The 14,132-nt window shown below is 45.3% G+C and overlaps 1 protein-coding gene across 8 annotated transcripts in view; it reads left to right on the top strand.

The window, feature by feature from the left end:
- Window positions 1-14,132, top strand: part of ENTPD5 (ectonucleoside triphosphate diphosphohydrolase 5 (inactive)) — a 57,933-nt gene that overhangs the window by 31,773 nt on the left and 12,028 nt on the right. For 6 of the 8 annotated variants that reach the window (XM_007987256.3, XM_007987252.3, XM_073011148.1 and 3 more), the window contains exons 5-14: window positions 899-978; window positions 3,504-3,647; window positions 7,754-7,829; window positions 8,086-8,121; window positions 8,748-8,836; window positions 9,143-9,222; window positions 10,172-10,233; window positions 11,165-11,266; window positions 12,113-12,253; window positions 13,343-13,399. In XM_007987256.3, the coding sequence (XP_007985447.1) occupies window positions 899-978; window positions 3,504-3,647; window positions 7,754-7,829; window positions 8,086-8,121; window positions 8,748-8,836; window positions 9,143-9,222; window positions 10,172-10,233; window positions 11,165-11,266; window positions 12,113-12,253; window positions 13,343-13,399 (867 nt within the window). The remainder of the gene's footprint in view (window positions 1-898; window positions 979-3,503; window positions 3,648-7,753; window positions 7,830-8,085; window positions 8,122-8,747; window positions 8,837-9,142; window positions 9,223-10,171; window positions 10,234-11,164; window positions 11,267-12,112; window positions 12,254-13,342; window positions 13,400-14,132) is intronic. The other 2 variants (XM_037984695.2, XM_073011150.1) reach the window with 1 other exon arrangement.

Genomic DNA, 14,132 nt, shown 5'->3' with positions numbered 1-14,132 from the left:
TTTAAAGTTTTTTGTAGCTGGGTGCTGTGGCTCACGCCTGTAATCTCAGCACTTTGGGATCACCTGAGGTCAGGAGTTCAAGACCAGCCTGGCCAACACAGTGAAACACCATCTCTACTAAAAATACAAAAATTAGCTGGGCGTGGTGGCATGTGCCTGTAATCCCAGCTACTCAGGAGGCCGAGGCAGGAGAATTGCTTGAACCCGGTAGATGTAGGTTGTAGTGAGCCGAGATCGCACCACTGCACTCCAGCCTAGGTGACAGAGCGAGACTCCATCTCCAAAATAAAATAAAATAAAATAAAATTTTTTGTAGAGACCTGCTCAGGCTGGCCTCAAACTCCTAGGCTCAAGTGATCCTCCCACCTCGGCCTCCCAAAGTGCTGAGATTTTAGGTGTGAGTCACCATGCTTGCCCAGAGCACATGGTTTTAATTCAGTGTGAAATTAGGAGAGAGCTGGGCTGCCTGTAGTCTGAAACCCATGTGTTCAAAAAGAATAGCTATAATTTGTTCTTCCTCTTCCCTAAACGTGGGATACTCCAGGGATTTTGGGAGAAGGATCACATGAGAATTTCACTGCCATCCTTGGACATGAGGCTAGGAGACCCTGAAAGATTAACTTTTTCTGCATTGTCAGTGTTTTTTCCTCAAGTAACTTGTGGAGCCTGGGGAAAGGCGGAGGAGCTAGGTGTCCACCAGAGAAATGGTAGCAGAAATGGACCCTCAGAGGTTGCTCTAGTCCCTCTTTCCAGTACTCCTGCAAGATATTCCTCACAAGTGGGATCATTTGGGATGACTTCAGGGAAGTCATAGGAAAGCTTGCAGAGCCCAGCATCTGAAGCAGCCTAACTTTTGGTAACCAGCTCTCTCTTCTGTTTTGTTCCATGGACAAAATAGGACAGCTTCCAATTCTAGAAGGGGAAGTTTTTGATTCTGTGAAGCCAGGACTTTCTGCTTTTGTAGATCAACCTAAGCAGGTGAGTTTCTTATGATTTGATGTTTAGATTCTCAATGCCTTGATAACTTGACGACACCACTGCTATTAAATATTTCATGCTACTCACTAATGAGATTGAGGTCATGTGTGAGATCAGCTTTCTCTCCTCAGCTAATCTCCTGGATAACATTAATTATATTTCTCATGCTCAGGAGGGCTGGGCGGAAGAAGGCTGGTTAATTGGTTGTGGTAATTTAAGGATGACACTAGCTTTGAGGAGATTGTTCCCTGTGTACTTACTGTTTAAAATTTTGAGTTGAAGCCATCAGTTGCATTTGTTCATGTAAATGCAGAAGGTAGACGTGAAGTTCTATAGGGTATGATGTATAAACATGGCAGTTGAAGGGATGGTGAGCAGTGAATTCCATTTCAGAGTGCCTTGATGCAGGGTGGAACCGTACCTATACTTGAGAAATTAGGCAACAACCCGTGATGACAACAATCTTTGGTGGTAGAAAATGAATAGAGAGTTTGTGGAAACTGTATTTCATATTTGAGCACCCACAACATATTGCATCCTATGTGTCTGAGGCCACGTTGAAATAGAATAAGGCAGAATGTTAAACTTGGGGAGCAAATGTAAAGGTATTTATTATTCAGTGTCACAAGAATAATCATTACCCAAATGCCTGATGTTAAAAATGATTTGAGTTTGGAGAACTGAGAGGATATATGGACATATATATATATATATATATTTTTTTTTTAGACGGAGTCTCACTCTGTTGCCCAGGCTGGAGTGCAGTGGCCTGATCTCAGCTCACCGCAACCTCCACCTCCTGAGTTCAAGTGATTCTCCTGCCTCAGCCTCCCGAGTAGCTGGGACTACAGGCATGTGTCACCACACCCGGCTAATTTTTGTATTTTTAGTAGAGACGGGGTTTTACTATGTTGGCCAGGCTGACTTTGAACTCCTGACCTTGTGGTCCGCCCACCTCGGCCTCTCAAAGTGCTGGGATTACAGGCATGAGCCACCATGCCCGGCCCTGAGAGGATGTAGTTTCTTAGTTCAGTAGTACATGGATAGCAAATCTACTAGAAAAATTAGGAGCGGTTGAAAGCAACTACATTATTAGAAACTGACTTGGCATTTAGAAAAGATGATTGTGTTATAGTTGCTAACAATAATGATCAAAGGGCAGTCAGATATCAGAATAAAAGTTCACTCAGGGAAATAATGGATTTAAAATAATGGTTTTCATTTATTACAAATTGAGCATCTACTGTGTGCCATATGATGGTACAAAAATGAGTCTGACATGTTCTTTAGGAGATCATCAAAAGTATTGCGTCATTGCTGCCACACGCACTGTGCCTCATGCACACAACAGTTTAGTGGTGGTAGGAGGTGTATCTCCCATCCCACACTTGAGGAAACCAAGTCCCAACAAGGCCAAGTGACCTAAGTTAGGCCACAGGGCTAGCAAGCAAGTCTTCCAACTCTAACTCCTGTGTTTTCTTCACTATACCAGCCTAAAGCTGATTTATATGAAACATGAAATAATCAGCCAGGTGTGGTGGCACACGCCTGTAATCCCAGCTACTCAGGAGGATGAGGCAGGAGAATCGCTTGAACCCGGGAGGCAGAGGTTGCAGTAAGCTGAGATCGCGCCATTGTACTCTGGTCTGGGCGACAAGAGCAAAACTCCACCTAAAAAAAAAAAAGAAAAAGAAATAATCAACTAAAATGATCACAATATAAAAGAATAATTGGGCAGGCATGGTAATCCCAGCACTTTGGGAGGGTGAGGCGGGTGGATCACTTGAGGTCAAGTATTCGAGACCACCCTGGCCAACATGGTGACACCCTATCTCTACTAAAAACACAAAAATTATCTGTGTGTGGTGGCACATGCCTGTGATCCCAGCTGCTTGGGTGACTGAGGCACAAGCATCGCTTGAACCTGGGAGGCGGAGGTTGCAGTGAGCCAAGATCACACCACTGCACTATAGTCTGGGCAACAGAGCAAGACTGTCTCAAAAAAAAGAAGGATTTTTATTAGGACTGTCAAAATAAAATGGATTCTCCTTTTTTTTTTTGAGACAGAGTCTCCCTCTGTTGCTCAGGCTGGAGTACAGTGTCATGAGCTTGACTCACTGCAACCTCTGCCTCCCGGGTTCAAGCAATGCTCCTGTCTCAGCCTCCTGAGTAGCTGAGACTACAGGCGTGTGCCACCATGCCTGGCTTATTTTTGTATTTTTTAGTAGAGATGGGGTTTCGCCATGTTGGTCAGGCTGGTCTCGAACTCCTGAACTCAAGTGATCCATGCATCTTGGCCTCCCAAAGGGCTGAGATTACAGGTGTGAGCCACCACCACACCCGGCCTGGATTCTCCTTCTTCAAAGTGGCCCACTTCTCTAGGTTTCTCCTGCTACAGAGCAGAGAGAGGTTGGAGCCCTATGCCACCTCCCTCCTCTTGCTCCCACAAAGTATGTTGACAGAATAGACCAGTGCCAGCCACTAAATCGACTGTTCATCAGATGAATGGGTTGTCTCTTTTGCAGGGTGCTGAGACTGTTCAAGGGCTCTTAGAGGTGGCCAAAGACTCAATCCCCCGAAGTCACTGGAAAAAGACCCCAGTGGTTCTAAAGGCAACGGCAGGACTACGCTTACTGCCAGAACACAAAGCCAAGGCTCTGCTCTTTGAGGTAAGTTTTAAAACTGCATCTTGGATCATTCTGCCCTTTTCCCTATATGAATACTTAATGAGGTTTTAGTCTTTTGGAATGTGACCACCACCTTCAATATTCCACCACTGCCAAAGCACTATGATGACTCTGACTGCTTGTTATAGCTAGTTGTTTACATTTTTAACTGTCACTCTTAAATGTATAGAGCTTTTCCTAAAAAGTTTAAAGTACTTTCTATCTAGGATATTCTTCAATTTTTTTTTTTTTTGAGGCGGAGTCTTGCTCTGTCGCCCAGACTGGAATGCAGTGGTGCCATCTCAGCTCACTGCAAGTTCCGCCTCCCGGGTTCACGCCCTTCTCCTGCCTCAGCCTGCCGAGTAGCTGGGACTACATGCATCTGCCACCGCGCCCGGCTAATTTTTTGTATTTTGATTAGAGACGGGGTTTCACTGTGTTAGTCAGGATGGTCTCGATCTCCTGATCTCAGGTGATCCGCCCGCCTCGGCCTCCCACAGTGCTGGGATTACAGGCATGAGCCACTGCGCCCGGCCGGTATTCTTCATTCTTTTAGAATTTTAAAGCAGAATCAGAAATTGTTTCTAATCAACTTTATTAAGATAAACTTACGTACAATAAAATGTATCTATTTTAGGCTGGGCACTGTGGCTGACACCTGTAATCCCAGCACTTTGGGAAGCTGAGGCAGGCAGATTGCCTGAGGTCAGGAGTTTGAGACCAGCCTGGCTAACGTAGTGAAACCTCATCTCTACTAAAAATACAAAAATTAGCTGGGCATGGTGGCACACACCTGTAGTCCCAGCTACTCAGGAGGCTAAGGCAGGAGAATTGCTTGAACTTGGGAGGCAGAGCTTGCAGTGAGCTGAGATCGCAGCACTGCACTCCTACCTGGGCAACAGAGTGAGACTCCGTCTCAAAAAAAAAAAAGGTTGAAGCTAAAAAATCACAGTAGGCCAGGCATGGTGGCTCATGCCTGTAATCCCAACACTTTGGGAGGCCAAGGCGGGTGGATCACCTGAGGTCAGGAGTTCAAGACCAGCCAGGCCAACATGGTGAAACCCTGTCTCTAATAAAAATACAAAAATTAGCTGGACGTGGTGGTAGGCACCTGTAATCCCAGCTACTGGGGAGGCTGAGGCAGGAGAATTAGTTGAACCTGGGAGGCAGAGGTTGCAGTGAACCAAGATTGGGCATTGCACTCCAGCCTGGGCAACAAAAGTGAAACTCCATCTCAAAAAAAAAATCACAGCAAAAAAGGACTCCATATTACAGGTGTACTAATTCAATCCCCTAAATCCATTTTCCTTTCACTGTCAGTACAGAGGACTTAAGTCTCTTATCCAAGGACAAGCAGCCTAGTATGTCTCTGTGAGAACCTGAATCCTGATTCCTGATTTATTCCTCATTTATTCAACATAAGAGTGCTTACAGGTGCAGTGGCTTACGCCTGGAATCCCAGAACTTTGGGAGGCCGAGGCAGGCGGATCACAAGGTCAGGAGATGGAGACCATCCTGGCTAACGTGGTGAAACCTGGTCTTTACTAAAAATGCAAAAACTTAGGCATACATGGTGGCAGGAGCCTGTAGTCCCAGCTACTCGGGAGGCTGAGGCAGGAGAATGGCATGAACCCAGGAGGCAGAGCTTTCAGTGAGCCAAGACTGGGCCACTGTACTCCAGCCTGGGTGACAGAGCGAGACTCTGTCTCAAAAAAAAAAAAAAAAAAAAGTGCTTACTATGTACTGGGCGCTGGTGAAGTTACTGGAATACATTCAGCGGGGAACCAAAAATACAAAAATGGTCTTCGCACTCCTGTAGCTTACATTCTACTTTCAGGAAGACAGAAAATAAACATCTGAACAAGTCCAAAGAAAGTTATATTAGGTGCTGTAGGTACTATGGAGGGAAAAAAAAAAAAAGCAGGGAAAGGCAGGTAGGGAATCTGGCGATAAGAGTGGGGGAAATGGTAATTTAAATAGGGCAGTCAGGGAAGATGTCTTTGATAAAATTCAGTTGATCAGAGATCTGAGGGGGATGAAGAAGCAAGTTATACAAGACATTTGTGGGAAGAATATTCCAGGCTAAAGAAACAGCAGGTACAAAGGCCAGAGACAGGTATGTGCTTGGTATGTTAGGAACAGCATCCAGGAGGTCAGCATAGCTGGAGAGGAAAGGGTGATATGAGAGGTAAGTAGGAGGTAACCTCAGATAGGCGGGGCTAAGGGGTGCTTATCATATAGGATCTCAAAGTCCAGTGTAATCACTTTGGCTTTTTCTTTTTTTTTTTTTGAGACTGAGTTTCGCTCTTGTTGCCCAGGCTAGAGTGCAGTGGCGCTATCTCCACTCACTGCAACCTCCACCTCCCAGGTTCAAGTGATGCTTCTGCCTCAGCCTCCCAAGTAGCCGGATTATAGGCATGTGCCACCACGCCTGGCTAAATTTCTATTTTTAGTATAGATGGGGTGTCACCATGTTGGTCAGGCTGGTCTCAAACCCCTGACCTCAGGTGATCCGCCTGCACTTTGGCTTTTTCTTTAAGAAGGAAACCACGGGAAGGTTTTTTTTTTTTTTTTTTTTTTTTTTTTTTTGAGACAGACTCTCACTTTTGTTGCCCAGGCTAGAGTGCAACGGCGCAATCTTGGCTCACTGCAACCTCTGCCTCCTGGGTTCAAGCGATTCTCCTACCTCAGCCTCCCAAGTAGCTAGGATTACAGTTGCCCACCACCATGCTAATTTTTTTGTATTTTCAGTAGAGACCAGGTTTCACCATGTTGGCCAGGCTAGCCTTGAACTTCTGACCTCAGGTGATCCACCTGCCTTGGCCTCCAAAAGTGCTGGGTTGAGAGGTATGTGCCACCACGCCTGGCTGCCACTGGAAGGTTTTGAGCCAAGGAAAAACATGATTTGACATCCATTTTTTTTTTTTTTTGAGATGGAGTCTCGCTCTGTCGCCCAGGCTGGAGTGCAGTGGCGCAATCTCGGCTCACTGCAAGCTCCGCCTCCCGGGTTCACGCCATTCTCCTACCTCAGCCTCCCGAGTAGCTGGGACTACAGGCGCCCGCCACTGCGCCCGGCTAATTTTTTTCTATTTTTTAGTAGAGACGGGGTTTCACCATGGTCTCGATCTCCTGACCTTGTGATCCGCCCGCCTCGGCCTCCCAAAGTGCTGGGATTACAGGCGTGAGCCACCGCACCCGGCCTTGACATCCATTTTTAAAGCACCATTCTGGCCGCTGTTTTGAGAACAAACTGTAGGATGGGGGCGAAAAGCAGAGAAGGCAAAAGCATAAGCTCTCTTGCTGTGCATCGTCCTGTTCACTTATCTGTCTTTTCTTTAAAAGTTTGTTTATGTATCACTTAACTGGTTTTTCCTGGTTGAAACAGGGTCCAGAGGTCATCATGTGGTATGTTTCATCCTATCAGAAATGAGAACAGCAAAGAGACTAGAGTTCTTCCTATCCTATTTGGAGAATTCTTTTTCCTTTCCCTTGATAATTATAGAAACATAAGACATAACACCCATATCAATGGTCTATATTATGGAGAGGCAAGATGTTTTTGCAAGATGTTCATTCCCATCTCCTGAAACAGGGTTCCTTAAGTCTGGATCTGGAGTCTCCCCACACTCTAGAGGCCCTAGCCATGTGCCAGAATCAGACCGGTGCTGGCAGCAGAGTACCTCAGCCCTTCGGTGTGAACTCCACCACGGCGGGTTGGTGTCAGCTTATCTAAGGAATGGAGTGGGAAGGCTCCTCCTAGTTTCCAGTGTATGTCCAGTAGAGTTTATCAGGTTTAAAAAGTTACAGGATCCTGATTTGAGCTGGCAGGATTAAATATATGCCTTTCCGTAGGTCCAGTTCACCTATACATTTAGATGGTTTGATTTAGCTTTACTTAAAGTCAAAGGAATCCCTGTGTTTGTGTTTTTGCAAGAAACTGGTAATGGCTTGCCTAGTTTCTTCTCTAGTTTCTTAAGGCAAAGGAATGAGTTTTGCCAAAATTTTATCTAGGAAAAATGGAGTAGTTTTCTAAGTCTTACAGGACACTGTCAAAATATAGAAATATTGCCTTAGGGAATTCTTTTTTCTTCTTCTTCTTTTTTCTCTAGGTAAAGGAGATCTTCAGGAAGTCACCTTTCCTGGTACCAAAGGACAGTGTTAGCATCATGGATGGATCCGACGAAGGTGGGAGAGGTGTTGATATGTGTTCTGGGGGAGAGGGGCAGGATCAATGAAAGATCTAACTGAAAGGAACTGGGGCCAGGGACGGGGTCCTGAAGAGAAAGGAATAAACAGAAGGAATGGGATAGCAGGAAATAGAGGAGAGGGAGAAGGAACATGTGCTCTAGACATGAAATTTAGAGAGGAAAAAAACAAGGATGGGGCCAGGAAAGAGAAAAATATGCTCTGGGATCTAATCCTTGTCTTTCTTTCTTTTTAGGCATATTAGCTTGGGTTACTGTGAATTTTCTGACAGGTAATACATCCTCAAGTTTATCTTCAGAGCCTAACTAGCTTTTACATGCATAGTCAGAAGAGTAAAAAAGCCCTTTCTTTCATTCTGTATTGTTTCTTCTTCTTTAAAAAAGGAAAGGAGGCTGGGTGTGGTGGTTCATGCCTGTAATTCCAGCGCTTTGGGAGACTGAGGTGGGTGGATCACTTGAGGCCAGTAGTTCAAGACCAGCCTGGCCAACATGGCGAAACCCTGTCTCTACCAAAAATACAAAAATTAGCTGGGCGTGGTGGTGTGTGCCTGTGATCCCAGCTACTCGGGAGGCTGGAGAATTGCTTGAACCCAGGAGGCAGAGGTTGCAGTGAGCTGAGAGCAGAGATTGTGCCACTGCACTCCAGGCTGGATGATAGAGCAAGACTCTGTCTCCAAAAAGGCCTTCAAAAAACAAAAAACAAACAAACAAAAAACACCTGCCTTGAAGGCCTCTGCTGCAACGAGAGTCCTTCTGAGTTGACATTCCCCTGCAGCATCAGGGCTGGGGGGCAGTGGAGTATGTATGGAATACCTTCAGTGCCTGATAAGAACAAGAGAGGCAAGTGTTGGGCTGCCCAGGATATGGAGGATATTTAGAGCTGGCTCTCATTTGACAGGTCAGCTGCATGACCACAGACAGGAGACTGTGGGGACCTTGGACCTAGGGGGAGCCTCCACCCAAATCACGTTCCTGCCCCAGTTTGAGGTGAGTCATTTCATGAAGATCTGGTTAGAAGTGCACTTGGCAGGCATATCATGGTGCCAAGAAAGAGGCGTCCCATTTTCAGCCAGCAGCCCTACCACGCTTAGGCAGAGTCAAGTCAGTTAATAACTGGGTGAATGTTCCCTTGCCATCTCACTGTTCAGAATCCCTTCGATTCCTCAAGCCTAGTGAGATTAGCCGCTTAATCTGTCTTCATCTGATTTTTTGCTGGGAGGGACGGGTGGTGGTGTGAACATCTTCAAGTGATTACAGATCCTGAATAGTCTTTTTGCTTTTTCTGATTTGCAGAAAACTCTGGAACAAACTCCTAGGGGCTACCTCACTTCCTTTGAGATGTTTAACAGCACTTATAAGCTCTATACACATAGGTGAGAATGGGGACAGGGAAGAATAATATTTCATGTTGTATGTTCTCCTAACTTTTCTAAGTGTTCTCAAATCTGTTATTGTAGCTGATCAGCAAAACAAAGTCTGTGCCAATTCCCTAAGGCCTATCACTGAAACCCAGGCCACTTAAAAAGCCCGAGGAACTTAAGAACCTTCTCCATTCTTGGCCTCAAAAGCATTAATATATGACTTAAGAGTCAAAAATTTTCTGCTGGGTGCAGTTGGCTTCATGCCTGTAATCCCAGCACTTTGGGAGGCCAAGGTGGGTGGGTCACCTGAGGTCAGGAGCTTGAGACCAGCCTGGCAAACATGGTGACACCCCATCTCTACTAAAATAAAAAAATTAGCTGGATATGACAGCGCATACCTGTAATCCCAGCTGCTCAGGAGGCTGAGGCAGGAGAATCATTTGAACCCTGGAGGTGAAGGTTGCAGTGAACCGAGATCACGCCACTGCACTTCAGCTGGAGCAACAGAGCAAGACCCGGTCTCAAACAAACAAAAAAAAAAGAGTCAGAAGTTTTCTCTAGGGAGAGGACACTTCAAGAAGGCTCAGGCAAAGCTTCTTGCCAACTCCTTTGAACTGGCCTTTAGAGGTTCAGAATCCAGCCTGGAATTTAATCCTAGTTGGGGCTAAGAACTAAGCTAAAGAGAGCTTTTCTGGGAATGGTTCCTAGTGTGGGACCCTAGGAATTGTCACTGTCTCTGGCCTTTGAATGATAACTGTGGGGAATTCTTACTGCATAGCCTTGATCCAAACTGTGCAGAAATTACCCCTTGTTGACCACAGGAGATGAATATGTCACAGAGACAGAACAAGGTTTTCATATTTCCAGAGGGAAACAGAAACCATGTTACTTTTGAAAGAGATAGCTTTAGGCTAGAGAACTTCAGGACCAGCATGAAATTGGTCAATCCTGTATTTTACAGTTACTTGGGATTTGGATTGAAAGCTGCAAGATTAGCAACCCTGGGAGCCCTGGAGACAGAAGGTTTGTCTGGGTACCTGTGCTGGGTGGGGGATGGTGAGGGTGACACAGATACTCCGCTTGCTTCTTCCCTTCCTTGATAGCCATTCTATGCAGGAAAAGATGATGTTGAATTGGGAGGCAAATGTTGTATAATGGACCTAATAATAGCAAATCCTTTTCTGTTTTATAAGTTCAGAAGTTTTGATGTATATTATTAGCCATTTTTAGAATGAGGTCTACTTGTACAGGGGGAACAGCCTATGTCTAGGCAGTTCTGCAGAAATCCCAGGCTTTAAGAATACATTTGGCAGGAGCTTGCTCAAGCCCTGAGCTTTACATTGGAGGCACAGGAAGCAGGGTCTGTTCTACATGCAGGTAGAACAACAGAGTAACTTCATTCATCTCTTCACAGTTGAGGTCAGGCAGAACTGGGTTCAGTCCCAGCATTGTGATTTGAGGCAAGTAACCTATCTGTGCCCCTTTCCTCACAGTAAATGAGAATTTGCATTTAAGGCACTTTGTACAGTAATCTGTTATTGGGATGACATCTATTTTTCATTTCAGAGTATACAAAACATCTTCAAGTGTATTTCGTTTAAGCCTCTCAGCAACCAGTGAGGAAAGCAGCATAGCATTTCTTTCTTGTTTTTAGAAAGGTGGAAACTTACTGTATTGTAGGTTTTGGATCTTTGAGATATATGGACCCCTCTGACAGAAGCACATGTGCATGAAAATTTGCTTCTGGTTTCAGGGGGTTCACCAACCCCACGAAGCCTGTCTGTGAACCCTGAGTTAAGGATTCCTGTCACAGGATGTTTTCATGGAATTAATGTCATCGGATTTTAAGGCCCAGCCCCCATGGTGATTCTTTCCCGCCTCACTGGCTTCTTGTTTGCCTTCCTCCCTCTCTCTCACTTACTTACTTCTCACTTTGTGCCCTGGATTCTTTCAGGGACTGATGGACACACTTTCCGGAGTGCCTGTCTACCGAGATGGTTAGAAGCAGAGTGGATCTTTGGGGGTGTGAAATACCAGTATGGTGGCAACCAAGAAGGCAAGTGATGTTTTTTCACTGGTTAAATTTACGTTTACAATGGAAGCTCTGGAAAAGTCCCATGGGAAGCTTTTTCCAGAACTCAAGCTTACCTTTTTGCAGGGACTTGTTCCAAAGATCTTGGCATGCCTCCAAAGACTAATGTGAAGTGACAGTGAACAACGCAGCTGTCATTCTGCATCGACCAAGTGTTATGGACCCATTAGATACCTGCGCTTAGCCAAGTGCTGTGGTGCACATCTAGAGTCCCAGTTACTCAAAAGGTTGAGGCAAGAGGATCACTTGAGCCCACGAGTTCAAGGCTGTAGTGCACAATGCCACCGCACTCCAGCCTGGGCAATGGAGACCCCACCTCTTACAAATTAATTAAGAAACCTCTTCTAAGCCTAGGTCAAATGCAGCAGTGTGAAACCCTGTTTAGTTAATAGTTAGCTATTTAAATTATAGTAAAACTTAAAACCACGACAAGAATGATTCATCTTCTTATAAAAGGTATATACCTGAATATCAAGGAATGAACTTAGATTCCCAGTGAAGGAAGCTGGTGAGCCCTTTAGCTACTTGCTTGCAAATGCTATGGAATGTAATGCTAGGCAGCAGCACAAGGTTGGCCATGATTTGGTGAATACAGATTAGGCAGGGGAGCGGGCATGGAGAAACAAGAGTGGTGAGGCTGCAGACGTTTGCTCATCTTTGTTTTGAAGCCTCTTGTCCCAAGCATCAGCCTTCTCTTGCTTTCCTTGACCTTCCTGCTGTTCCCTCATTGTCTCCAGGAGCTTTCCTCAGAGAGTGTCCCCTTCCCCCAGCGTTGTTCTCACCTTACCCCTGTGCACCTTTGCCTGGCAGGGGAGGTGGGCTTTGATCCCTGCTATGCCGAAGTGCTGAGGGTGGTACAAGGAAAACTTCACCAGCCAGAGGAGGTCCAGAGAGGCTCCTTCTATGCTTTCTCTTACTATTACGACCGAGCTGTTGACACAGACATGATTGGTGAGTTCACCCCAGGTGTCAGTCCAGAGAGGAAGGTGGATAGGGCTGTGGTGGGGAAGGTCAAGGAGAAAGAGCACTTGAGGTGCTTTGTTGAACTGATTACCCACCTCTTTTCTAGTCACTCGAACAAAAGGGTGGAAATGACTTACAATCTTTTGGAGCTGAGAGATGACCAAAACAACTATATGATGTCTTTTTTTTTTTAACATGTTTATTGAGGTATAATTGGCATACAATAAGTGCATATTTAAAGTATACAATTTGTTAAGTTTTGTCATGTATACACCCATGAATCCATCACCACATTGAAGATAATAAACATACTCACCCCAAAAATTTTCCTCCTGTCTCTTTATGATAACTTTTCTTCTTATCACAAAAGTAATATTTTTACCTATGACAGTATATGTACCTGATCTGTCATGGCCTGAGAGATACGAATTAATTTCCTATTATTGTGGGGGTTTTGTTGTTATTTTGTTTTTTTGTTTGTTTTTTGAGATGGAGTTGCACTCTTGTTACCCAGGCTGGAGTGCAGTGGCGTGATCTCAGCTGACTGCAACCTCTGCCGCCCGGCTTCAACCAATTCTCCTGCCTTGGCTTCCTGAGTAGCTGGGATTACAGGTGCCTGCCACCATACCTGGCTAATTTTTTTTTTAGTAGAGACGAGATTTCACCATGTTGGTCAGGCTGGTCTTGAACTCCTGACCTCGTTATCCGCCCGCCTCAGCCTCCCAAAGTGCTGGGATTACAGGCATGAGCCACTGCACCCGGCCTATTGTGTTTTATGGGTCTGTTTTTTTCATTGTGGTTAAATATACATAACATGGAATAGATTGTAAATAAATAAAATAGGCTGCATAGACTGGGTACGGTGGCTCACGCCTGTAATCCTGGGAGGCAGAGGTTGCAGTGAGCTGAGATCGCGCCACTGCACTCTAGCCTGGGTGACAGAGCAAGACTCCGTCTCAAAAAAAAAAAAAAAAAAAAATAGGCCGCATAGATTATGTACATGTGTATATAATGAATGAATTTCCTTATGCTTCCTTGAAGGCGTTTTGATATCAGATAATCTTCGTTTTATTTCAGATTATGAAAAGGGCGGTATTTTAAAAGTTGAAGATTTTGAAAGAAAAGCCAGGGAAGGTGAGTTTGAGTGTCAGGGGAAGCCCTTGAAGGTAAGCCTGTGAGACTGACTGCCAACTCTCGTGACCTAAAGTGATCTAAAGCACCTCAGTCAGCTCAGAAGGCCTGTCAGAAGGCTAGTTTCCTTTCTGAGTCTTCCAGTCTTTGCTAAAAGTTAGAAGCATTGGGTGGTAGCCAGGTATGGTGGCACACATCTGTAGTCCCAGCTACGCAGGGCGGGAGGATTGCTTGAGGCTGGAAATTCAAGGCTATAGTGCACTATAATCACACCTGTGAATAGTCACTGCATTGCAGCTTAGGCAACATAGTGAGACCTCTGTCTCTAAAAAAAAATTTTTTTTTTTTCAGCTTTATGCAGCATAGAATTATGGGCAAGAATATGGGAATACAAGAGGTTTTAGGAGGCTGGGCATGGTGGCTCACACCTGTAATCCCAGCAGTTTGGGAGGCCAGGGTAGGCAGATCACCTGAGGTCAGGAGTTCAAGAACAGCCTGGCCAACATGGTGAAACCCTGTCTCTACTAAAAATACAAAAATTAGCCAGGCGAGACAGTGTGCGCCTGTAATCCCAGCTACTTGGGAGGCCAAGGTAGGAGAATCACTTGAACCTGGGAGGCAGAGGTTATAGTGAGCCGAGGTCGTGCCACTGCACTCCAGCCTGGGCAACAGAGTGAGTCTCCACCTAAAAAAAAAAAAGTCTTTAGGGCTTTAGGGAAATGGTGAAGACCTTTTT

This window comes from Chlorocebus sabaeus, chromosome 24 (genome assembly GCF_047675955.1).
Source record: "Chlorocebus sabaeus isolate Y175 chromosome 24, mChlSab1.0.hap1, whole genome shotgun sequence".
Classification (NCBI taxonomy): Eukaryota; Metazoa; Chordata; class Mammalia; order Primates; family Cercopithecidae; genus Chlorocebus; species Chlorocebus sabaeus.
Note: the sequence above shows the minus strand (reverse complement) of the source record. Positions and strands in the feature narration are given on the sequence as shown.